This window comes from Temnothorax longispinosus, chromosome 7, assembly GCF_030848805.1.
Source record: "Temnothorax longispinosus isolate EJ_2023e chromosome 7, Tlon_JGU_v1, whole genome shotgun sequence".
In the NCBI taxonomy this organism is placed as follows: domain Eukaryota; kingdom Metazoa; phylum Arthropoda; class Insecta; order Hymenoptera; family Formicidae; genus Temnothorax; species Temnothorax longispinosus.
Window position 1 is genome coordinate 2,722,662 of NC_092364.1, and position 27,305 is coordinate 2,749,966.

At 39.8% G+C, this 27,305-nt stretch overlaps 1 protein-coding gene and 1 pseudogene across 2 annotated transcripts in view; both read right to left on the minus strand.

Annotated features, from left to right (window-relative positions):
• The window catches only part of LOC139816126 (uncharacterized), a 205,194-nt gene that overhangs the window by 111,165 nt on the left and 66,724 nt on the right, over positions 1–27,305 (minus strand). For both annotated transcript variants that reach the window (XM_071783470.1, XM_071783471.1), the window contains exon 3: positions 585–632. In XM_071783470.1, the coding sequence (XP_071639571.1) occupies positions 585–632 (48 nt within the window). The remainder of the gene's footprint in view (positions 1–584; positions 633–27,305) is intronic.
• LOC139815712 (uncharacterized) lies at positions 5,939–26,347 on the minus strand (annotated as a pseudogene).

The window sequence follows — 27,305 nt, forward strand, 5'->3', positions numbered from 1 at the left end:
ACGACAGCGAATCTCCGACGTTTCTACGCTTGTTCGAATAATTATTATCTTATTGCCGTGGTTGTCGTTCATACGGATTATTATACTCTGTAGAACACGCCGCGAAATCCCATTTTCCTCTTTGGTATACTTTAAATTGGCAATCATCGAAAAAATGAATACAGAATCGATTAAAATGCATCAACTTATCCGTTTTACGCGAAATAACGTTATTTTTCATTGAAAACACAGACTCTGTCTGATTAGATTGAAATCTAATGACTATAAATGCGCAACAATTATGTATACCTTAACATATTTTACGCACGAAGAAGTATTCTTCGAATTAATCAACGAAGACTCGATAGATTTGGAATATTCTGTATCGACGTATTTAAAATATAACAGATATAAATTCTTCTCACGAGATATATATCGTATCTATGCGCAGAAAAATGAAAACTACAGTCGCGATTTAATCAATCTCGAGATTAAACTAACGACTCAAGTAGACAGCTACCGAGAAGTATGACGAAGAACAGCTGTATTATAGAAGTTCATTCACGGACTCGACTTGAAATGATAAGAAGCTAGTAGGTACTCACCAGTATCGTTAGACTGCCGACCCTTGCCATCTGGATTCCACTCTTCCTCTATAAACAAACGGAGAAAACAACAATTAGCGAAAACATTGATTAATGGGGAGGAAATTTGTAGACAATTTATAGCGTTGACGGCGAGATAATAGAGACAAATAGTTTGTCCGAAATTGTGTCTAATTACTTCGAAATGATTCGTTGCTATTATTATCGAATTTACGATAATAATTAAACTGTCTCGCTATCTCATTTTCTATATATAATATCACTTGGTCGTAAGAACAAATATTATCTCTTTTATGTGTTTTTCAACTAATTATTTCAGATTATGAACGATAAGTTATGTGCAGATTAAATTGTTATGACAATGAATCGTTTCCATCTGAAAGGCACATATTGGTTTCTAGCAAATTTGCAATTATTACGGTGATAACGGCCCTGTTTGAGAGTTTCCAGAAACTTTGGCAGCAAGTATCGGAAAGTTCCGCGGACTGAAGTTCGAATTTCGGAAAGTTACGGATATTGCAGAGGCCTATAGTTGAAGCCCGCCATCCGCGCCATCCCATTGATCCCATACTTTCCAAGCCAAGTTCCGCGCACCTGAGAAAGTGCGAGAGAATCGTTGAAAAGCTCGCGAGAAAATGTTTAGAATGTCACGGTGGTACGTTCACTTAAAATAATAACGTAATCTTACGACAAAAGATGTAATATCTAGCAAAGTAGTAGTAACCTTCCGATTACCTTACTAATACTCTTATACACAGAATAATGACAAGAATTGATTTATGCTAAAAGAAGTATATAATTCCATTTAAAAAAAGTTGCATTTTGCATCTTGCATAAGTGCATCGGTGCATTGTTAAAAAAAATATATAATCACAGAATGGTAAATTATATATACACAGTAAAAGATACCACTATCATTGTTTTAAATATTTTGATTTAAAAAAGAGCGACAACTTAACCCAGTTACCGCATAGAATCATCCTTCCTGTATATGTAACAGAATTATAAGTTAAAATATTTTTCCTGTTTCACCCTGACCTGACCATATGTGAATCCGATCGTATATACCTATATTTTCCATGTAGAGCGCTGCGGTCACGCATGCATAATCGCACGAAAATCGGCCGAGCGGCAATGCGTTTTTTTTTTTACGTCCCGATATTTGCACGCATCACACGTATATTTATGCGAAGCGCATGTCGATGTATGATAAACTGCGATACCAAAGAGCGAAACTGAACCGAGGCATAGAGTCTCGCGCATAGGGATACGCGTGTGTATTTATGCAAAAAGCGCACGTTCACATCGCGTGACAGAGCGTAAACCGAACGTATATGTGAACGCACCACGTATGTACATCCTAAACCTAGCAAGCCACCGTTCGTAGATCCTTGGTATTCGAAATTCAGACAGTCTCCGCTAGAAGAAGTTCTATCGACGGAATCTTTCGATAGAATTGTGACGAAGCAATGTATACGTTATGCGCGACGAAGCATTTGTGATAGTCAATAAAAAATTAAAATATCAATACCACATAATTAGTTATAGATATTCTGTCCATGGTATACGCATATTATATCGCACGTGCACGAATCGCGCATATTTTATGCCGATTATGCATAACATACGGTTGTGTTATGTACGCATATCGTTGTACACGGGCCTGTCCGAGTTGATGATGTAAATGCATGATTGAGTGAATTTATAAAGACCTACAATACTGCTACTTCCGCATTCTCAGCAGCCACGCGGGAGATATGAATTTAGATTTATGTCGTGACCCGTTTTCTTCGGAACCACTCGTTAGCGGGCTGACGCTCATTAACAAGGCCGCCCTTCGTCTTTAGCACGTTCACAACGGCGCTGACTGTTGTTTATTAAGGGAGGGCCGTGGAATTTCAATCTCAATTTTATGGACAAGTTCTCGACTTGGAGATAATGTAACGTCAATTTTTTTCTAAAAAATTAACGTAACGTTCAACTTCCTCTAAGTAACATATCATTTATAAATAATTATATAAGTAGTCACCATCAAATTATATTTCTACACGCATAGTAATCGTTATAAATTCCAATTTATCATATATTTTCATCAAATTAAATTGCGAATATATGGCGTACATAATATACCTATACAGCTGCGGAAAGCGGAGCTCTTCTGCAGAGCTCCGAGAAGAGCCACGTCGAGAAGCGTAGACGAGTCAAAGCACGTCGATATTAAAGAAAGCGAAAAAGTGAGCATTCCCGGCGCCCCGGCGCGCCCAAGAACCCTCGCGCTTTTTCACTACTTCCCTTTCAAGCGCGCGGCGCCCCGTTTGCAAACCCATGCAAGTCGAGGATCCGGAATTCTTTTACGGCGCGTTTGGCACAGTAAACGGAATTTATCGTATTCCGTGGAGCGACTTGGGAAGTCGGCTTGTCACGGCAGATCCCGCGCGGGAAAAACGAAATTTCAACGCCGCCTCCTAGCTCGTTTACACCACCGTCACCAATCGTCCGTAGCGACAATGGATGCTTTTTTTTTCGATACGCGTGTTTTCGCGGATTCGCGTTGCAGATGATCGCCGTCGCGTAATTGGCGAAACGTGTAAACGCGCGCGTCCCTTTCGGCGAGAGAGCGATCTGCGATTAAACCACCGAATATTTTTCGAATGGGAAATTAACGCCGCGCGCGCGCCGCCGCCACGGCGCATTGTGCGCACGTGTTGTTTGCGCGTCAATTGGAGGGCCGCGGCCGAGTGGATGTCGAAGCTACGTCAAATTCACGTCCGAAAATTGCGTAAACCGGGTAAATGATAATTTTCTATATCGTGCGTGAATTATCGATCGTTTTGCGCACCGTTGCGCAGCCTTCTTGTATCCGAGAAAGAGTTGTCACAAACTTCCCAAAAACACAAAGTCATTCAAAAACGGAAAGCCGAATAAGAATTGCGACGAAAGCAATGAGGAATTCCGTTTGTCATCGCTCATCCATTACCCAGAGGTTTCAGTAATAAACCTGGCGTCCAGAGATAAGAGTCTAAATCCCGAACTCTCTCGGGGTGAATCCCGGCGAGGAAATAATCCTGATTACTGTCTTCTGTAGACGGATTATCGTTGGCCTTACTGTGGTAAGTCTCGGAATAGTGGCACTCGGTTATGACGCAAAATACGACATGATCGAACTTCATATAACTCATGATTCATCTATTAAGATGAAGCGAAATATAATTATTAAGTATTTAACATAAGATAAAGTATATAAAGGCAGTGTGATAATAATTTTATAACGATTATATAACGATTATATAATTATAAAACGATTAAACAAATTAATGTTAAGGTACTAATGATTAATTTTTTCATCGTACATTACGTCTTTATTCAGAAAAGTGTCAATTACCTAACTTTACGTTATATAAAGGTTTAAAGCTGAATTTTACTTATCAGCTACCTGTCGTTTTGCCTCGTCCTTTCCGTTTACACACGCGAACGTTTATTCACAAGTTCGTGCAGCGTAAAATCTCTGACAAAGAGGCCGCGAGGGAGCGGCAAAAAGTCGGCGGTATACATCTTGAAATATACTCATATTTCAGAGACGCCCCGTGAACGCTTTCTATCCGTCGTACAACGGGGAGTTTTGTGTACATCGAGAAATAGCCGGTGCCGTAATAGAATGGGGAAACTCGTCGGAGGGAAGACGAACGAGAGAAAACGGATTGAAAAAGGCGTGGAGAAAACGATAAAATATATATCTACGAGAGAATCTAAATCTCGACATACGATATATAATACTTGAAAATATGCGAGAGCCAATATTGAGCATTTATATGGAGAAGTTTATTTATATTATCGCTGTCGCATACGATATCTCATGTAACATGGCGATATGTGTTGATATATTTTGAATAAGACCATGTTATCATTTTTAGGTCAAGCGCTGACGTTTGTTTCCATACAGAAACTTAGATTTATACAAAATTATATAGGGTTGATTTTGTACGAAAAAAAATATGAGACAGAGAGAATACAAAGCAAAATCTTGTCTCTTTCTGCTAAGAGTTTATGTAATTCGGTGATCTTAATCCGATGATTGTTAAGTTTAAAAGCGTCTGAAACATGGACGTTGACGACGCGACGAGAAGAAAATTACGGAGAAGGAGAAAAGGTATACGAACGTACCGCGAAGAAGAAGAAGAGAGTTTGCGATAAAATAGGGCAAAGTAGAGGTAAGGTCACGGAAGATCTTCGCGTTTTTATTACACTTTGTTGTCGTTAATTTAACTTCGCGAAAGTTTCACATTACTCCGCTGTAATAAAATATCGTTATTGGGATTGGAAGTGCTCTTTGTGTTTTCATTCTATTAGCTCACGCTAAACGTTTGCTACGAAAGATATCGTAATTATCCAAAAGGACATTTTATCTTCAACTGAATGGAACATTCTGTAAGCGTATTGTTGACAGAAAAACAGTGAATTTGAATAAAGCATAGGGTTAATTTTGTCTCAAAAATCAGATTTAAACAAAATCAAAATTTTTTTAAAACTAATTTGTCGCAAAGATGCTAATTTTAAATTAGCTGCGAAGATAATTTGGAAATAAAGTTAATATAAAATATTCAAATTAAAGTTAATATATCACGAATAAAAGCGAAGCAAAATAAAAGAAAAACCAATTTCACACTATGCAACTGAAATATTTCTTTATATTCTGCTTTCGTAATCAAGCGTTGCGCAAAGCTTGATTACGAAAGAGCGAGTGGTATCAAACCAAATACATCGAAACTCAAGTTTGGCAGCGTCCGTGGCAGTTGACTTATCGAAAGAACGCTCGAAATAAACTCCATTCGACGAGGCAAGCGGAATTCGTCTCAGCGGGAAAAACACGGAGAAGATCAGGGTTTGTCAGCATTATCACGAAAGTACGAGGAGCAAACGAAGAAACGGAGAAAATCGAACAAAGGTAGAAAGAAAATTTATTGAGCGAGGTAAATCTAATCCGAAAGTCGCAACTTGTTTTACCAGCTTGGACTTTAATTGACTTTTTTCGAAGGAATGTTATATAACGCGAATACGTAACAAAAAGTTCAGTCCTGTTTCATTACCGACGATGGACGACGAAAGATATTAGTTGAGACGAAAGTATTTAGTGATCACTTTTAGAATTTCCCATATGATAAATTGCACTTCTTGCGTACTGATAATATAATCGTACAAATAATCGTTAATAACAACAAATTATGTAAAAACATATTTGTCTTGTTTCACTGAACCGCAATAAATTTTGTTCGTTCAATTATCACACGAAAAATATACAGATATATTTTTAGCACCTTTTGATAACCTGATTTCGTTTAAACATTCAGATTATCGGATTATTTATTTTACAAATGATAAGACAAAAAGCTCTTTAGCGCCAATATAAAAAAAATTCCATTTAATCGAACGCACGTTGAATTTATGTTAAAAAAAAATTAGAAACACAGTGCAAGCAGCAACTAAGCTCGACAGTCAGCTGGCATTAGCAACGGCATTAGCAACGGCAGGAGGAGGGGAGTAATTAAAACGAATTGAGATAGCAGTCATTAATCGCATACTGGCAATCAGTTATAGCAATCGAAACGAATGTGATGCATAAGAGAACATCTAGATCAGCAGAGAACATTGAATCAGCTCTTATCTAATATATCGCAGCAATCAAATCAATCGTATTGCCACAAGTGTCAAAAATATCACAGCCACACCAAGAATTCATAACAAGAGTTATCGTATTTCCTATTATGTTAATGCAACTAGAAATATTGATAATAACGGACAGCTTGGCTACGAGACTAGCAAGGCCAGAGATCGAAACAAAAATAGTAAAAAAATAAAAAAAAAATAAAAAGATGACGAGATCGGCGGTCGAGTTTCCCTCCTTAGAAATCAGCTATCGTTACCTGAGATATCGGAATCGGAGCCTGGCGTGGGGCTAGCGTCCACACTGTGCCTAGATCCTTGGCAGCATTCACTGCACTTGCTGCACATCGTCCCCGGCAATAAAATCGACGTGAACGTCCCTTAGCACTTATCTTCGTTCGTCGGCGGTTTCGTTTGTCGGCGTTTATCGTGCGTGACCGCCGTCGTTCTGCGTGAAAAAGGGCCAATCCGGGAATAACCGTCGCCGATTATCGAGCGTCGACTATCGCGCGCAAACGGACGGTTTTAACCGTGGAATCCGGTCTCACCGACGATTCACGATTCCCATCGCAAAAGCCGCGAGCGTTGACTGCAAAGGAATTTCCTACTTGAGCTCCTCCGGTCGTCTAGCGACAGATCGGCCTAATTTAATAATTCAACGTGTAAAAGTCAAAATTTCTTTTGACAATTTTACCGAAATGATACCGCGGTTGAACTGACGCGATTTAAAGGCCCGATCAGCGAAACTAAAGATTCAGCATAATTATGTCTTATATAAATAAAAAGCTTGGTGTAATGCTGCTTTTAAATAATATATTTCTCTTAACAATAATTAGATTTTATTGCAGAAACTCCTTTGTTTCTCGTATCTAATAATATAGATTTCGCGTTAGATTCGCGGATGCAAGTAATCACGAACTGATAATAACTCGGGCGCGAGAGTTGAATTATTAAATAAATGTTCGCAGTCCAACCTAATAACGACCATTAACGACCGTGCCATTGCATTGGAACATCAGCTCGCAAATATAAATGCATGATATTTTACAACCTCCGTCTCACTCCTCTGATTGAATCCAGCGAAAGTGAAACGCGCGGCCCACGGTTTTCGCGTCTAACCTAATGAATGAGCGTACGAGCACTCGTCATAAACCAGATGAACTGCTGCATATATTTGCGGAGAAGCTCTCCTGGTGTGGAATGACTACTAAAAGCACAGTTGATTACCTAGACGGAGATTCGCGTGTGTGTATAGACTTTATAGTATGCGTACGGAAACACTATGGTTCCGGACAAAAGCGTAATTCGAACGGTGGCGAAATTAGAGCAATATGGGAAAACACCGCGGAAGAATACGCTTCGGTTGCATCGAAGAAAGAAAATACTCGAATCCGTTCGCGAATGACATCGAAAGCTCGCGGGGAAAACGCCTATCGAGAACTCGCTGCTATTATATCAGTCGAATTCGAATAATTGATAGATATTATCAATTTTCAATGGTTCGTCGGTAACCGATGGAGAGTTAGAGCCGTTACAGATCGAATGTCGATTGGATTGTCAATGATGGTCGACAGTATGAAACATTTAGTGGCGGCCATTACGCTTGCCACTGATGATCGTTATCAATGCCCGACCCTGTTACTCGCAAGACTAACGTCTTTCGTTTATTATTTCCAATATTATGTCACGAATACAATATATACATAAAACAGTATCCAAATCGTATTTTTTGGACTTTGTATTTATTAAGAAACAATCGAGAAATATGTTATTAGTGTTTTGCAATTTTAAAGCTTATAAAATAACCCGAATAAAATAAATCCTATTTGCGTTTCGTTGTTATTGCCATCATGCGTTACTCCTTTGGGCATTTCAAAATGTTTGATTGTACGCCAAATGGATTTAAATTTGCGAAAAAATCTTTCCGTTTTTCCAACACATCCATTTGTTTATCGTAACAAACATGATTGATTTCGTGCGTTATAATAAAAGCTTTAATAAGCGTTAAAATAATGATATAATTTAGATTTAGATGATTTATAAATAGCCCATCGCTGAAGTTAACCTAAAGTGAGCTATAAAACGTATAACGATCAAGTATGGAGAGATAAAAGCCGTAATCGGTAATAAATGACGGACGTCAGTAGTTATGGACGATAAGTGTCAGACGGAACAAAATAGTGATAGAAAATAATCTTCAGTTATAGAATAAAAGAAGAATAGAAAAGAATATCTGTATTATATCTATATTAATTGCCAATTACTAGCAGACATAAAAAGTCATTCGTAATAATTATTATATAAATATTAACAGAAAGGATACACTATCAGTAACTGTCAAAGGGCTTTGGATAAGAAACGTAATTTTTCGTAAAACATTCTCGAGCTCCGAGAACGTTTAAAACAAGCAGCTTTGCGCGGAGCAAAGTAAAGGTCAGATATTAAAAGCATGCGTTGTTGTCGACGGAAAGAATTTAATTCCCTCGCCAGTTGCCAACGGGATTACTTCCGCCATGCTGCGCTGCAGATTTTATCATTAAAATATCATTACAACGCGTTCATTAGGTCGATCAAGCGCATTTGGCGTGGAATACATTGTTCGAGAACTCATCCCCCGGGAAACTCTTTTCACATTTTAGTTAACAACTGAACGCGAAATTCCACAGCGCACAAGGTATCTTTATCGACACTCACTATCAATCAGATTGCTATAGTAGAACTAAGCGCTATGATGTTGCCTAAATGAAATCGTCGAAAAAAGATTTTCTCTTCTTTTTTAACAGAACCGTCTATCCCAACGTTTTCATCAACGAGGCACGGCACTTTCGTCTCTTCCCGTTTAACTTTTAAACAGAGGGAAAACAGAGGCTACGATTGTAAATCAATCGCCACAAAGCTGTGCCAACAGAATTTCGTAGAACATATATGTATATAATATTTTTCACGGTGAAAGAACCGATTAAACGTTTTTTTATCAACAAGGAAGAAAAACGGAAACGAACGGCCGCGGAAAAAAATTCTGTCGAATGACATCGCGTCGGCGTGACAACTCGCAGAACGTCGCGCGTTTATCTCACACGCAATCGGCGGCCACCAAAAGGTCCAACAAGTCGCGGGCGTTCGCGCGTGCGAGACCGACGACCGATCGCGACGTATCGCCGAATAAATGATACGCGTATACGCGGTTACGCAGCGCCGCGGGCGAGGGCGGATAACTGAAGCGACGGAGGAGTCGCTCGCGCGCAACATCGGTCACTGGGGCGAAGGTGTATTCGTGCGGCCGCGGTATGGGCGACCGAGGTGCGCGTGCATGCGCGTGCACGCATCTCGAGGGCGTCCCGACACCCCATCTCGCCCGGCTCTCGCCCCCGCTCTCCCGATCGTCCCCGCGCATACCGCGGGGATTATTTTCCATTTTGAATGATCGATTCTGGCGCGCGTGGTGATACGCCGATCGGTAACGCTCTTCTCGGGTTTCCGCGCGTTTTCAAGCCGCGCGCGCGAGCGTTCGGCGACGCGGCTCGGAATCGATTGCGATCGCTTTGATCGATACGCGGAAGGAGAATCGGCGTAGTGGCGCGATGCAGAAGCGACGACGATAATTATGACGAGCAGTGCACGCGAGCGAAAAGACGCTTTGCGACGAGACGCGGGAAAATGACGCGGGTGTAATTTGATTAATCGACGCTCGTTACCGCCGGTAGAGATACCACCGGTAGCGTCATTATTACAAATACGCGTGGAGGAGAAGGGAGAAGATTTGAAAATTTTAGGGCACGCTTGAATAATGTAGATGATTTACATGGCATATATTCTGCACCGGGATAAGAAATGCTTAATGTTTCTAGCATTTTTTTCTTTAAACAATAATTTTCTGTACTTTCGAAAAGGAGCGAAAAAAAATTGGAAGTAAAAAGTTTTCAATAAACGTTTAATTAGCTTCCTAATCCGCAAACGATCTCAAACGATGGAACTTTCATGTTCGTTAATGCAATGCGTGCGCATTATTTTCTTAATGTCTTTTCTTCTTAATTATTTCCCTATCGTGATAATAAAAGCATAAAATCAAGACGATTTCGTTGCTAACTAAATATGAAATATAACCGCGCCACGAAGATGGCTTCAATCAAAAATCGACGGCAGACATTTTATATCCATGTGATAACACAAGTTAAAGAGAGGAAGCCTGTATTTAGTTATCGTGGGATCGCTCTTTGAACACGTAATTGCACGAAATCGCAATCTATTTTACATTCATCGTATCATTTTGCATGGGTCACCTAAACGCGACAGATATTTTGAAGCGTTTTGCCGCTGGCGATCATGTTTGCAGTGAAAACAGTTCAAAGAAATAAGTCGGGAGTTGCGATGACGACGTCACGAGAGCGAGCACAAGGTTTATATCCACCCCAGCCTCATCCCGCAATTTCTTTCTCAATCCCATGTCATTTCGCTTTAAATCTTCTTAGATCTTATTTCTATCATCTCATACACTCTCCGTTTGAGCCGGCAAATTTTTCACATATCCGGGGGACTACGAAGACTACGAAGACTGATCAGCTGTTTTTCATTTGCGAAAAATATTATCGACAAATTTATTCAATAGCAACAGCTACGTATCGTCTGAGAAAATACGTAAAGAGAATTTTATAACTTTCCTTTCTCATTTTCAAAAAGCCACGAACGTTTATTTAACAAATTTTAAATAACGTCTATTTAATACTATAGCATAGTAAAGAATGGAAAATATAAATTCGCAGTTTCTGCGGGATTTCATTTTCTGCACGATTAACAGATTAAATAAAGAGAAAATAGAAATAGATAAATTATTCTCATACCGAGGTATACCTTCTCAGCTGCTTGAAAGTCTAGAGTAATGTATGCGACTATGAGCGTGTGCGTGCTAAAAGAAAGAGAAAGAAAAAAAAAAGAGAAAACACGCTCGAAAATAAAACGACGCGTTGGATGGATGCGACGTCAATACATCCCCGGGACGAAGGAACTTCCTGGGGTATCCCCGGCTCCGTCTATTAGAGCCCGCAAATGGCCGGACTTAAAAATAAAATCTCCTTTAAATTATCGCTGTCGCCGGCACATCCCCGTTGTCCGTGTGGGGTATTTTTAATTATCACGCTCTGCGTGGATCTATCGACTTTACGCCCGAATAGGCGTGATAAATAGCCCGCGTGTATTCGGGCTATGTATTCGCGACACAGCTCGTAACAGTTTTTTTTTTTACAGGACGGGCGTCTCGTCCAGGTATCGTTCGCGGTTTCTTGTTCGTAAAAACAGGCCACCGATTCACGTCTCGCCCGGTGACGTCCGATGCTAAAGACACGCGTTTCCTGTCGAAGGTTTCCGGTCGATACCTCTTAAAGTCGCCCACGTTTTCATTCCCCTCTGTCATTTGGTGGCTTATTCCATGTCGCAATGTATCCGCGCCAGCTCTGTCACCGCAATACCTGATTTTATAAAATTCCGCGCGCGAGATCGGCGAACGTATTTCATAAACGGCACACGCAGATATGTATCCCTAATATCATCGAATCGGTCAGGCACGATCGCTGTGTATCGATCGATCTGATGTCGTGCTACCTCGAGTACTGAATTATTCATGTGAGCTCACTTTGTGAAAGCTCTTGTGTAAAAACAGAGATGTTAGGAATATTACCTGTGCGCGTGAGAAATCCGGAAATGGAATTTGCATCTTAATTGGTAGGTGTAACGCACGACATTGTAATATTGCTAAAGTCCGCGCGTTTCTATATCTAGTGTAATATCTAAATAATAACAAGCAACGAATTTCGCATAACAGCTTCATCACATTCCTAATAGGATTAAACCTTGAAATAAACATTGCTCCATCGATATCTGTACTCCTTTTTGCACACGTGCCCGAACGCCTCAATTATGCCGTTTGCATTTTGCCGTTCGTATCGGGAGAGTGATCTGCAGAGCTGAGACATAATTTTATTCCGCAGATGAATGTTACGTCAATCGTGCCGCTTCTTTTTAGACCTGTTGCGATCCTTTCCATCTTTGACGTTCGGTAACTCCATAAATATCGTTCCTAACATTTCTAAATGTCGCGGGGGGTTCTCTCTTATATATCGTTACACGATTAGCAGATCCTTTTGAGCAATAGAAATTATTTTAACAATCGTCGATGAATAATGTTGCTCGGATATATTTCGAGTTCGCTGAATATTCCTGAATATTTCACATTCTCTATTTCACCGCTTTGATTCACGCTGATATAAGCGTCTATTAAATTTGCTGAAAATCATTTTTGACATATCCCGCGTATGTGTATGCGGAAGCTAGGTCAAGTGGACGTGCGCAGTTACGCCACCTCAAATTGAACGTAATTCGGTTGCTGGAATCTGGACATCCGCACGCCACCGGGAGTGTTCTCTCCCCGAACGAGGGACGAAATTCGTCTTGAAATTGGGTTAAGCATGCACCCATACGTACGTGTTCCCAGCCGATGTGTCTCTCAGCCGCGCTTAATCACGATTATTATTTACCGTTTACCATAGCGCAAACAACGAATTGTATTTATGGTGCTCTAGATAAATTCTCGCGAAGAAGACACGGTTAAAAATAGCCGCATTTTTCAATCGATTATATCACAAGAAGCTTTCTAGTTGCATAAATCTTTACGAAATAGATATTTGCGCTTTAAAAATTATATTGACGTTACAGTTATATAGTTTTTATTTTCGCAAAAATATTTAGACAAAATAAGTTTGCAATTCAGTATCTCGTTAACTTTTACAGAAAAGAAGCATTGTTAGACATTTTCTTTAAAAATGATATCGGTAAACGTGTTCCTTGTAACGATTCTGCAATTATTAATGGTTCCATTCTTGCTTTTCACGTCGCCTCTAAGCAAGTGAAATCTCCTCAGGCGAAAGGAAAGATATAAAAAGATGACGAAGAAAATGAATTGAAAGACAGCCAAATAAGAATCGAAGTACCTGCTTACGGCATTATGAAAGAAGATTACTCGAGCATTTTGCAATTGATAAAAGTTGCATAACAAAGCTAAGTATTCTGCGAAAATCTCCATCGTATACTCCTTATTTATGTTAACACAACAAAAAAATCTTTTTCATCCATTATGCGAACGTGATTTTGGTTTCTTACATTTATGCGAGTCTTTTTAAGGTCTCTACTATAGGTAGAAAAATGTAGAGAATAAGTGTCAAAGTGGAACTACGATATTGCCAAAGAAAAATAAAGTGAGGCGTAAGTCTGACGAAATAAATTGAAGAAAGCGGCGGTAAATCGATATGTCCGGGACAATATCGACACGGAAGACTTTCAGTTTTGCGTCAGCTACTGGAGATCTATGACTTCGGTTATTTGAAAAGTTCTAAGCTGTTAAATTTCAAGCCTTTTTCAAAATATTTTAACGTTATGATTGTAAATGCAAACCTTTAATTTTTTTTAATTTCGTTTCATTAAAAGTATAAGTAAATTTAGAGAGAATTCATATTTCTATAAAAGTTTTCAAAAGTAATATAATTTGTTTTATTAGTGCAAATTAAATTGCTGTTTAATAAGCTTAATGACTTAATAAAATCGCAAAAAGTTTTAGCCAATTCGGTTGGACGCACCAGTGCGCACTCAGTGCACATTAAAGCTGTTGTACACTGATTTTAATCTCTAATATTTAAAGTAAAATGCGAATATTTCGACTGATAAAATGCCCAATACATATTTTACCAAACAATACAATAAAGATTTAACCCGTATATATTAAACGTACACTTTACGTTGATTTGTGTACGACGGCTTTAACGTGCACTGAGTGCGCACTGGTGCGTCCAACCGAGAATTCGCTAAGTTTCCATTTTTTAATTTTTGCTTCAATGATAAATTGATCGTTCTACGGCAAACGAAGTCCTGTGTTTCTTTCTTTTTTATTTAAACATAAATTACAGAATAAAGTACTGAAGAAATGACGCGCCAATCCGAAATAGACTGCGAGGAAAAAGAAGAAGGTTCAAGAGCAGCGGAACGCAATATATAGAAAGAGGAGAATTCTTTCTCTCTGTCTAGTTATACGATCGCGCAATGAGGCGTAGCTGAGTTATTTCTTAAGTGGCGATTAACTAAGAACTCGCTGAAGAAACAGATAACTACGTCAGCATTTTCACGGGTCGGTGACCTTCGGGGCTGCCTTAACTACGCAGTTTAAAAAGAAAAAAGAATTGGGAAAACGATTTTACTCCCGAGAATAACAATTCGTTACGTTGCTTCTGCACAATGAGATTATTTGTAAAGCAAACTGTTCAAGTGAAAGGATATCGATTTCAAATACTGAGAATTTATCTGTACTGATAATAAGTAAAATTGTCAAAAGTATCTTATCGTTTGATTAATTTCAAGACTATTTTAAAGCGTTCAGCGGAGTGTATGATAACATATAGAGACCTTACAGGAAGAATGTTGAAAATTTACAAGGGACATGTGCGGGGATATTAACATTTTTCTACTATAAAATGTCAAGTTAAAATGTATAATGAAACTTTAGAGGCAAGCCGTGCCAAAAGGTTAAATAAAGTTTCTATAAACATACGTCCGGAAAATGCTCCCCTTCGTGTTATTCCACGATGTCGAGACGAGTCTATTGGCACGCTCAAACAGTTCACAAAGTGACCCTTTGCCAGGAAGCTGTTTTACACATGGGGATTTACTCAACGATGGCTGCAATGAGCCGATAAATGGAGAATGTATTTTTAGTAATGTGCCCGTAAACACACGTAATAACGTTATTTTCGTGACAGTTAATATTTTCATAAACAACGCTAGAAATATTTTTCCATTAATCCTCATAGTCCTGCCATCATTTTTCGAATATTTTAAAGCGCGCTATTTGACGCTGCAAGTTGCTTTACAATTGACACACAAATTCTTTCGTGCCTGAAAACAATTTCGAAACTCGTAGAGTTGTCTATGAGAATTTTATTCAATCCCGAGAAACAAAGAACCTGTCCTTTCAATTTGTTGTTGTTTCTAGTGCAAATAATGCTTCACCGCCGCTATGTTAGAATAATCTTCCATCGTTTCAATGAGAAGGATCGATCGCTCGAAAGTACACACATACACCATGAAGAGGTTGAACCATTTCTCGCGTTAGCATATCAGCCAGGAAAGAGGGCGACGCGACGTATCAATCGCATAGAACTGCGCAATGTGGTTGCTAAACTTCGGCTACACATCATCGCGCCCGTGAGAGGCCGGTTAACGAGGCAACACACTCGGCGCAACTGCCGATATCGACAACTCTAAATCCGCTGTGAAATTCCGAAGTGCTCGAGACGTTTTCCCTCCCCAAGGCAGTCATGAGACGGCGTTTCAAGCTCCTCCAATCACCACGACGTATCGTATACGGAAGATCGGAAAGCGCCTCCCAAGTTCGCTCCAATAGAGTGTGTACTGGTCAGCTCAGGGTTTCCGTTCCGTTCAGCGGATACTCGTCGATCTCTCGGCTCTCGAACGAGAAAATGGTCTTAAGCTCGACGACGATCACTCTTTGCCCTTTTATCTCTCGCTTCTACTCCACGTAAACGGATCACACGAAGGCGTTCGCCATTTCGCTATCGCAATGTGAAATTTAAAGACTAGAGGCAATTACGACTTTCATTATCTCGCTAAACTTCGAGTATCTGCTAACACAAGTAAATCATTATTATTAAAATCTAACGGTCTTTGAAGAACTCACGTGCCCGTTCGCATTTCTACAAATTTTAGTGAAGTAATCGCGGTCCAAAACTAGAAAGCTGAATATTTTCCAAAATAAAACTTCTGAGCCTTTCAAAATTATTTAACGAGTTACAATGATGATATTCTGAAGATCTATGACAAATCCGCAAAGGAAAGATTAATTTCCGCTAAAGTTTGTTAAAATAACGGGGTCGCGTATAACTGCTACGTTGTATAGTAACATCCAACAAAGTGGGCATCGTTTTGCATTAATGAGGGACACGCAGTTCGCATTGAGAGATGTACAAGAAGGAATATAAATGCACCCCGGGTAAGCGAGAGCAACTACCGTGACATAAGTTTTCCGTGCACAGTCTCTCGTAACAAGGTGGACAATTATTCACGCTTGCGTTATTGATACTTGCATATACGTGTATCACATATAAATATATGACATGGCTTTATCGACATTGGTATTAATTTTCATTGTATCGTAAAGCCTGCAAATTCTATGTTCGTGGAAATAATAACAGTAATCCTGGAATGTACGTGTGAATGAAACCAATTAAACGGTCCGATTTTCTTTATCGTAATTATTACGCTTTGTATGAACGAATTGCATAAACATCTCGGAGAAATATCGCGATTAATGGAATGCTTCACGGAGTACTCGTGGATGATTCACTAACGATACGCGCGACGCTACCGTAAGATTTATTGCAAACGGTGCATAAATAAACGAACGCTATCAAGAGTGTATCAGACGTCGCGATCTCCGAATGCGAACACTTGAAGTATTCTCGCGCGAGATATTTAGAAAAATCACGCTTTGCTCCCCGTTGCTTCTCGGGAGAGCTCTGAGGAATTTGAGGGCATTCCTTTCTTGACGAGTGATTCAGACGATGCGAACGACAAGTAAAAGCGGAGGGAATGCCCGTCGAGGACGAGGAGAACGAGATCGGCGGAGAAGCGACGATTGCACTGAATGAGCTCTCCGAGGAATCGCGGCTGCGTTTGACGAGAGCGGAGACACTACTCAGCTTGGTGAACCATCACCCGGAGTAAGGGATACTCTCGCAGTGATAATTACCGCGCTCGTAGTGGCGCCGACGTCACCGCTATGAATTACGCGCGGGCGCGTCGCGCTATCTACAACACGCTCCGGGGCCTGGGTAATTGGAGACGAGGCTTTCGAGCTTAACTTCGTTGCTGCCTGCTCCAGTCTCTCTTCCTCGTTTTCTTCGGGATTCGGGCGTTCCTTTCTCTCTCGCTCTCTATCTCCCTACGTCTCTCTTTTTCCTTCTGTCCAGTACGCGCGGTAACGAGATCTCGGAATTAACCCGTCCACCGTGAAACGACCAACTAAAGAGGATCTCCTTTCGTCTCTTTCTTTTCGTCTCTCCCTTTCCGCTCTTTTTACCCGTTCCGTCTAATACCTCACAACTTAAGTACGCTTCGCTTACTATCGCGTGCGGATCGCCACACCGCGGATAGTTATCCTTCCGGTGCATTCTAAGACCCGTACGTCTGATGATGAGCGAAGAGATAAAAGCGAGATAGTTGTGAAACACGAGCACATAAAATAAATTATTTCAATACTTAAAACTGATTTTGTTTTGTCATGTGTAAACGCTTAAAAAAAACATGTCTTTTTGTAACAAAATTTTAAGCTGTGCATAGTCGGTTATCATACCATATTTTTATGCTTCTCTCTCTGTAATACTAGGCAAAGCACAGTACGTTTTTAATTGGTTCGATATCCGAATTTGTGTGCGTGTTATTGCAAAATATTGGAGTATTCTCGCGAGGCAATTATATATCTCGAGTATGCTGAAATGTTTAAAAAAATGGGTCAAAAGAAAAAAACGCGAACGCATTGCTTTTTGTGATATTAGCGAAAAAATATCGAACAGTTGACGCGAGCCGTGCAGGTCGACATACAATAGGCAATCAGATTTGCGTCAGCTACGCGTCACGCGTTAATTATTTTGCGATTCAATGTCATTGTTAATAATTCTTCATGTATTTATTGCCGTGTATAATGAAGCGAGAGAAATACAACACATCGACATGTTTATTAAAGATCTTTTCCTTAACGTTCAATTGTAACAATATTCATTACCAATTATCAATTATTATCAATTAATATATTAATCGCGAATTTGAATTACGTAATTATAGTGGCGATATCCGCGTGACATAACTTAACATTTAATATGTAAATTTTAATTCTTTAACTCTTCAATTATCTTTAATTCATTAATTTTGCTTGCTTAGTACGCACGAAATTGCACACAAGAAGATAATTGAACGCTAACAAAAAAAAATCAACACTTTTTATACTGTATTGGATCTCGCCGTAATAGCTGAATTAACTAACTTTAGTTGGTTCGCTCTTCTCAGACCATAAACCACGTTATAATCTATAAAGGACAGAAGGACGTGTAAAGGGCCAAAGAACAAAGTTATAGCGGTTTTAGCTACCTAAGTGACGTTAACTCGCTTACAATCAACTATAATCAAACCATCATTCAGACAGTACATGTTATTATCTTACGGTGATCATACGGTCACTTGCTGTGCCAAAAATTTATTTTTGTACTGTAATATTTTAATTTTCGTTATTTTTTTCAAAATTTACAAATCAATTTTAACAGTTTTGTGAACACTGGTTTCAAACGTATAACATTACTATCGAGATGCAGAACGTTAGATTAGACATGGAACATTGAAATATAGAATTCAGAGCCGAATGCGAAAGAAAAAGAAGCAAAACTGTGAGAACAAAACGAAACTACTCCATTCCGTTTACTGTCCACTCCGTTCCATTTCTTAGCAGTGTTACCGTTTCTCTTCTTTGTCTTCTCGTGGCCCTTGACGGGCCTACTTTAAGAGATCGTTAACGTAGTGAGTGCAATAAATGAAACAAAAGAAGAGACAATGGTCGAGGAAGTAACGGCGGAAAAAATTACGAGGGCAGTACAATTTTATAATGTACTAAAAAGACATGTAATTGCAACAACAATAATAAAAACTGCTTCTAAAAAGATGTTGTCTTTATATATACTATGTATATATAAATTAATTAGGAATAATGGAGATCAATTAAAACAGAATGCTCTGACCTTTCAAGATTAATTCATTTCACTTAACTGAAAATACGAATAATGTGCAATATATATATAACGTGATAATATTGTTTATCCATAAAGCCCAGAAAACATATCTCAATTTGGGGCAATTATCATTAATTATGTGTTAATGATACTTTATAAAGTCGCGATTTCTATATAAGTACATAATGCCTGTCTGCAGCAGAGAATAAAACGACTCTGGAAAATGCGAGTCATTTTCTATGTAATCACGGGACATCATACGTTTTCCCCTTTTCGTCCCTCGACGCATTTATCACGAGGAACGAGGCGCCTCGTTCGTCGGGGCTCGGGTGGGGTATTCTCTATGAAATTAAAGCGGCCCGGGAGAGATGAGCGCGACAGTAATTACGGAACGGTTTATTTCCCCTCCACCCCTTCTGAGTTTTAGCACGAAGCGAGCCTTTTATAATGTGGGATTTCCATGGCCGACGACAAGTTTACACGCGCGACTCCGCCTTCCCCATTCATCGCGACAATCACACAAGATGTTGTCGGCGCGGCGGTGACGACATGTCTTACAGCGAAAAGCGACAGTTTTGGACGAAGCATTCATTGGATACAAGTTGCAATGTGGTGGAAACGTAGGAAGGAAAGAATGTACAGGATACAATTTGTATCACCCGCGGCGAACGCTGTCGAGAAACTTGACACATGCGTTATAATGCAACGCGATAATTATGTTAGCCGAGAGCTCACGTGCGGTCAACGTGTGTCAGGAGTTTAGCTGCAGTTATGTAATTACGGTTACGCGAAGCGTTAAAGAGATTCAAGTTAAACAATACCGAAGTGAGTTACGAAAATACACTTCTCCTAGGACGATAGTTGTACATCACTCGTGCCGACAGGGCTCGTTTGATCGCGAACTTCCGGCTCCATCAGGCCGGGAACAAAGTTGATGTATCGTTGAACTTTCTGCACACTGGCGAGAACATTGCGCGCCCACGGCGTCATTTCGTATCTCGCGACCATACCGTGTGTGCACGATGTACATGATAATATATCACAAGAAAGTACTACTTATAATATATTACATAATGATGAGAAGGAATATCGAATATTCTAAACGCGATATATCTTATTTTAAAACGTGCAGCGTTTTAGAATCGCTGTTACGCGTTCAATGTTGAATAAAACTCGCTCTGATACTCTAGATACTCTAGATTAAAGTTAATTGTTGAATTAAATGGGGTCATTAGTTATTATTCTGAGAAAAATGTTCTTGTTAGTAAATTGGCGTATATTGGATACACGTAATAGATTCGCACAAGCTTCGTGTCCCGATCTTTGGCGCGTGGATTTTCGTCGTCGAATCGGGGCAATAAATTAGCGACGGGACAAAGGGTCGTATCAACGGGGAATCGAGGGCAATCCGGATAAGCGTCGATCCCTGGTCCCGCGGCTGCTTTGAGGGCATGACCGACGTTTTGTGACGGTGGGTAATATCTGGCCGTGATTATTGACTCGAGGCGATCCCGCTGACACGATGCTCTCACGGCTGGCTAATTGGCAATTAATAATCCGGCATAACTACTCCCTGCAAAATACGGCGGCCTGTCCTCATTAACCCTTTACCTAATCAACCGATCAAATCACCTAGATGCTTTTACTTTCATGTAACGATTCATACGTTTTAACACTCACCAGACCGCGTTCCCTAAGTATCGCGCCTGGATATTCGCACGATAAAAACGGTATTTTTATCAATTAATTTAGAACTTCATAGTATGATATTTATATCTTAAAAAAAAAGGGTGAAAAATATATCGAACAAAATTTGCTAAAGTATAATAGCGACAAAGAGTTCAGAGTTCTTGATCTACTATCAATGAAAAACGGCCCTTAACTCCGATCTGCTCCTGCATCGGCATTGTCTCTTCTTTGTTAGACGGATAGACGGAGTAGCGAGCACTTTTAGAGCGTGAACGTGTAAACGAGCGGTTATTCCACTTCCCCGCGAATACATTGACGGGTCAAGGGCAATCGCAAAGCGATGCACCCCTCTGCAGGGTTTATTTTTATTCCTGAGGTAGATAGAGAGAAATACGAGGTATTTCAAAACTGACGGAAAACGGATGTATATCGTGCTTCGTAAAAATAAGTCGATTTTTATCAATCAAAACGTTGAGAGAGAGAAAGAGAGAGAGAGAGAGAGAGAGAGAGAATTAAATGTTACATTTTCTTTAAAATTTAATATTCAAACAAATCTGAGCTTCATATTATTAAAATTTTGTTAAAGACCAAATTAAACGACAAAAATGTTTAATAATTTATTTACATCCCCAAAGTCCAATTTAAAGAAAACTGAACGCGTATCTTATTTAAACAATTTAAATTTAGTAAATAAGTAATTATAGTCTGTAGAGATAGTCACGTCGTAAGGGAGATTGGATGATTAGCGATCGATCTAAATTTACTCGTGCAAGTCTCCGTTCGATTAACTATTGCGATAGCTTATCGGGGTCAGTTATAAAGCCTTTTTTGCTACATGATCGCCCCTCACGTTCCACCTTTTATAAGAACCGATCATAATGCTGCGAATTTGCAGCAAAAAGCGTCGCTCAGCGATCGCTGGCCGAGTATCTGATCATCGAAGCAGAGTTGAAAAGTACACCTTTATGAAATTAACATCCCATTTTCAGAATTCCCGGTATAATTGATAGAACCCTGGCACTTCCCCAAAGAGTTCCTCTGTTACGTTTTGAAAAAAGCTCTAGCGATTAAAAAGTATAAAGTCCGCTAATATGAGCTAACGAAATTCACATTGTCGTTGTACAAAAATTATTCGTAATAACATTTTGTTTCAATCAGACTAAAAATTCTTCAATATATCCAGGAAATATCAAAATTCTGAAAAAAATTAATTCGTGGAAGTTTAAAAAAAAATTTCCACTCAATGATTAAAAAATTATCTCTTTTCCGTTTTTGCTCTCTTATTGTTTCAAGTTATTAATGGCTAAAATCTTTTTTAACACATGTTAGAAACTCTTTGAAATTCATTTTAGATATAAAAAGCCAGAATCTCTCTATCAATTCATATCAAAATTTAAAAAATGAAATGCCAACTTCACAGCTGTAAAAAGTGGTAAAGTTCTATAATTCATGAGTCAACTTCGTCTCGAACTGCTCGTCTTAAAATATTTGCATGATAATTTTGCAAAGAAGGAGCGCGAGAGAAGTTTTCAAGAAATGTGCCAAGCGTATACATTTTTGCGATAGCAACTCGGAACGGTATAAATTTTTACTGCAAAAAGTACATAAACATAGATTCATTGCTCTACAGTCAAACAAAATATTTCTTTAAATAAAGAATATAACATGTAACACAATGATATCGTTCTTCATTCTGTTGTTTAAAATGAATCATGTATAGAGTTAGGTATGCAAGGGCATATATTAATAACATTTACTAAAAAGCTAACATCAGATTTATAAAAGCACAGGTGGTAGAATAAAGATGTCTCATTGTTTAAAAATATAAAAAATTATTGAGAATGAATCAATAAAAATAACGACCAATAGAAATACTGTGCAATGTTTAAATTTTTTTGTAATTAGCCCCCCAACAAAAAATATAAGATTTTAATCCCAGTTTTTAATCATAGTGCCACAACTTCTCGTTTCACGAGAAACCGAAATGGGAACGCAAACATCATAAGTCGACGAGCATTTTGCATTCAAAGCAGAATCCTGATGCAAGAGCTACGTTCGTTCCTGGTTTGCTTGTCCGCCTCGGTAATCCATCGTCTTTTTTAAAACGCGGTCACCTCGATTATTCAGCGGGTAATTAAATTAACACAATTAACTGGGGCGTAGAGACGAGCCAGCGTTCGCTGGTCCATGTCCTCTTGCGTGAAAACGCCTCCGGCGGGTCAAGGACGCTCGGCGGAATCGAGAGTTAAAAGGAAAAAGAGAGCGAAAGAGAGAAAGAGAGAGAGAAAGAGGGAAAAAAAGAAAGAAAAAAGAAGAACCGAGGTACTCGGGGCGAGTTTTAAAAATTCACGCGTGACCTGCCGCGTTGTCTCGAACGCATATTTCCTAGCTGGCGAAGGTTGGGTGCGATCTGCTCGCGTCCGCACACGCCAATTTCCTGCGTGTACTCAAGCCATTTCCGTCGCGGACGACGTCATTAAGGAAATTGGCAGGCTAGTTCGCGATTTTATGGACGAGCCGCGACTTCCGCCGCGACGACGGGAGAGTACACGGAAACTGACACTGATAACGCGTCTCCCCCGATAGAAGCCCGTGTCGAATCTTCGTAGTCATCTGTCGCTATTATAGACCAACTGTTGCACACCATCTTGGTTCGTGTAATCGCGTGGCGCGGGCGTCCGCAGCCTTCTGGATGATTTGTGACGCAATTAGCAGATACCATCCTCAATCAGCCTTTAATAAGACACATTTTCTCTATAGATAACGCTAGCGTTAACTTCGTATATTACATACGTTGTAATATCACGTAAAAGGAAGGGTGTGAGAAACGAGGAGATAAGATCGGATGAAGGTAATCTTGCAAAAGTTTTGATCGAAGCTCGTCACCCGGTTGAAGTAAATCCTCTTAACTCTTTGCCTTATCGCTCCCTTCTTCCGGTGATCTATATATTCTTTGCACGCAGAGCGTGGAAAGATACTTGTAATATTGCCGATACTGAAGAGAAATGTTTTAACTTTAAGTTAGACAAGTCTTTAGATATATCTAGCAATTGAAATAAAAGGGCAGGAAATGAGAGCGTTAAAGAAACAAAGTGCGCAGGAAACTCATTGAGACAAGAACGTGATATAATAGAGCGCGTTATCGGAAGAGGGGACAACGGGCTGAATATAGTATAACCAGTGGAAGACGGAGCAACGGGTTAAAAACCTGTTTTTAAGTGACCACATATCGTCAAATCGCGCGCCTTCAATGTACGTGTGCAGCATCAACGGTTGAGGCCACCGAAGCGCTTAAGAGTCATTTGTTAACTCCTTGACAGCCACGCAATTTCAAGCTCGAGCATGAAAAATCATTACGACGAGTTAATCGAATGTTAATTATCAATTATCTGTTTTATTTCCATTGTTGACGTAATCAATTTTACGTGATAATTATTGTTTAATCGTAAGAAGAATCATATAAGAAGAGCATAGAAAGCTCAAGATATTGTAAGAAAGATAAATATTTTGCCGAAATAAAAAAATATAGCATTTTGTAATAATCGTTCATAGATAAATGTTTGACGGATTTATTATAAATTCCTACACAATGAAAAGGAAGAATTAAAAGGAAGCAATTATTAACAAATCATAAATTTTAGATAGAGTCGCTAACTATAAAAGTTTATATAATAAAGTAATCTGTTCTATAAACTATCGGTATGTATGATCGATAATTCAAAGTTTCTGTTAGCCCGAGGCTAATATATTTAAAGAATATAAGGATGTAAGCTCTGACGTCTTTCTCGTAAAATAGTTGCCAGGCATACATTGTCAGGCATTATTGCATTTCCTGATCGTCAATATTTAAAGACGCAGGTAAAAAAGAAGCAGCGCACCTACAAGATTTCACAGAATTCCCCATCCTAAAATCATCCGCGCTTATTCCCCGCACTCTCGTAAAAGGACACCATCCGTGAATTATATTATCAATGGTCATAATATCCAGCGTGTTCGCATTTTATGCCCGTTCTATAGCGCCCGTCTGATCATCCGATCATTGAAAGAAATCACGTAAAAACATTCCGCAGTTAGATGCCAAACGATCCTGGCTGATGGCGGAATTCTGCTTCGATCACCGGTAATAGATATGAAATAAAAAAATTACGCGCAGATGTTCGAGAAAATGGGCAACCAGCAATTCCTTATCGAAATCGGTCACGGGAAGAAACTTATTAGCGAAATATCTTCTCTCATTAACAAAATGAGGAGAGCGTGCTTATCAAAACCTGTTTTAATAATGACCGGCGATTTTAAAAGAGAGATAACCCTGTCGATAGTTGATAGTAATCCTAATCGCTGATAACCATAATAAAATTATAACCCCAAGTTTTTTAGTATAGGTTGTCATTGACGAGTTATCTCGAGAATTAAGAATTTGCAAGTCTTCTTTCAATAGTAAACAAAATTTTTCTCTAACGCAGTAACGCAAGATTAAAGACTTTTAATGATTGAAATATCCAATGATCTTCGTCCATTATAAGAGATTTTAATTTAACGACTCAAAACTTCAAGTATAGATGAATTAGATCGAGTAAATCATTCTAATCTCCGGATAATCATGACCGAACATCCGACAACCCTTCCCAGACGTAAGGGTCTTTCCGCTAAGTCAGCCGACGCTCATAATCGGAAGTATAAGCAGCCAACGTAGGATTATAAACGTTCATTAATATTAATTATCATCAAAATCACTGCAATTCTCAGATTATTGTGATTAAACATTCAATAATTTTCATCGTTCGTAAAATATCGCTCGTTGACTTTTTACTCCATGTAGGTAGCCATCAAATCTCGCACTCGGAACTTCTCGACATCAGCCCTGACAATACTACAACCCTCGTGAAAAATCACGAGTTGCTCGCTCGCGCTTCGCTCTCGTAAACCAGACGTACCGTTGCGCTGTCGCATATACACACTTCACAGCAGCAACGATGGATAACGAAATCTCGCGCGCACACACCGAACGCCGCAGTCGTCGTCGTCGTCGTCGCCGTGACGTCGCGACGGCCGGCGTCGTCGTCGTCGTCGTCGTCGTCGTCGTTGGTCGTAAAGCCGCGACTCTCGACGTCCGACGCAACGACGCGTCGTCACTCCCGCGGGTGCCGCGCACTCTCCTGATGCCAGGCGCGTTTATCCTGATGCTGGCGTCAGAGAGGATATCGGAAACAGACCCGGCGCGATGCGGCTTGCGGTGCGGTTACGTCGCGACGTTACGCCAACGCCGAAGCCGACTCGGCGTCCGCGTGCACACTGACATCGCCGTTGCTCCGAAGCCGCCTCCTCCTGCTTGCGATACCCGCCCTCTCTCTCTCTTTCGCACTCTACGCGCGCAGTCCTCCTACATCCTCCACCCGTTCCCACCGCATCTCCTGCTCTCCACTGTTCCCCCTCCCCCTGCCCACACCGCTCCCTCTTCCACGCTCTCCGTCTCTTTCCGTCCCAACGGGTCCCGCCACCCTTCCGCCACCCACTCCCGTATACTCTCACCATCAAGTTCTATATATATACTATATCACTCCTTTCCTGCTTCTCGCTCCGCTCCATGTGGACTTCTGTAACACTCTCCTTTCCTCCCTTTACGCTCTCTTTCTCCGTCCACGCCGCCGGATTACGTATCAGCTCGCTCCGTCGTTCTTGGATCTCATCTGGAGAACCACCTACGTTCCTCGCTCCGTTTTTTCTCCTTCGCTCCCTTCTCGCTTGCGTTATCAAGTTTTGTCTCCGAGAGCCTTCGTGTCCCCAGCTGCCTCTTTCCGGTTTGTCGAAATTTATTCTCACCCTCTTGCATTCCTCCCTTGCTTTATCCCACCGCGATCTACTTCTGCACTTAGCATTTTCCTATCTGTTAACGCGTCTATTGCTTCGTCTCGCTGTCTCGCTATCTTCCGTTATTTCCCCATCCATAACTTTGCATTTCGACGCGTTATCTCGTTGGTTATCTCACCACAAAGGGGGAAAAATCATTTTTTTCAAGATCAAAGTTGATCTTAATAATTATTATAATCAACATGTTTCTTTTATTATATATATTTAATTATTATAATCAACGCTTATTTTACTTAACTTAATGCAAATCTCATAATACGCAAGTTTTCGTCCTATTCCATATTTTTTACTCTCAAAAGATAATCAAGAATTTTAAAACTGTATTAACTACAGTTCAAAATTACTTTTAAAATTGTTCAAACTATTGAGAAATCGTTTTTCAAGTTAAATGATATTCAAGTAATATAACAATGATAGCGTTAAAAGTATGAAGTTCGAATTTCATGATCGTTACTAATTGCCGTATTCATGGAACTACAAATACGTAATTAACATGCAAATCTTGGAAAAATATATTCATGCTATTGTATGCTAATCGTAGAGGGGGATGTGACAGTAATTCGAGATATCGTTGCACTAAAACGCGATCAAGCGTATATAAACCAGGGTATTAAAAAATCAGTCCGTCTGCAGACTTCCAAATCAGATGCAAATAAAAGCTCTCGTTAAAATTAGT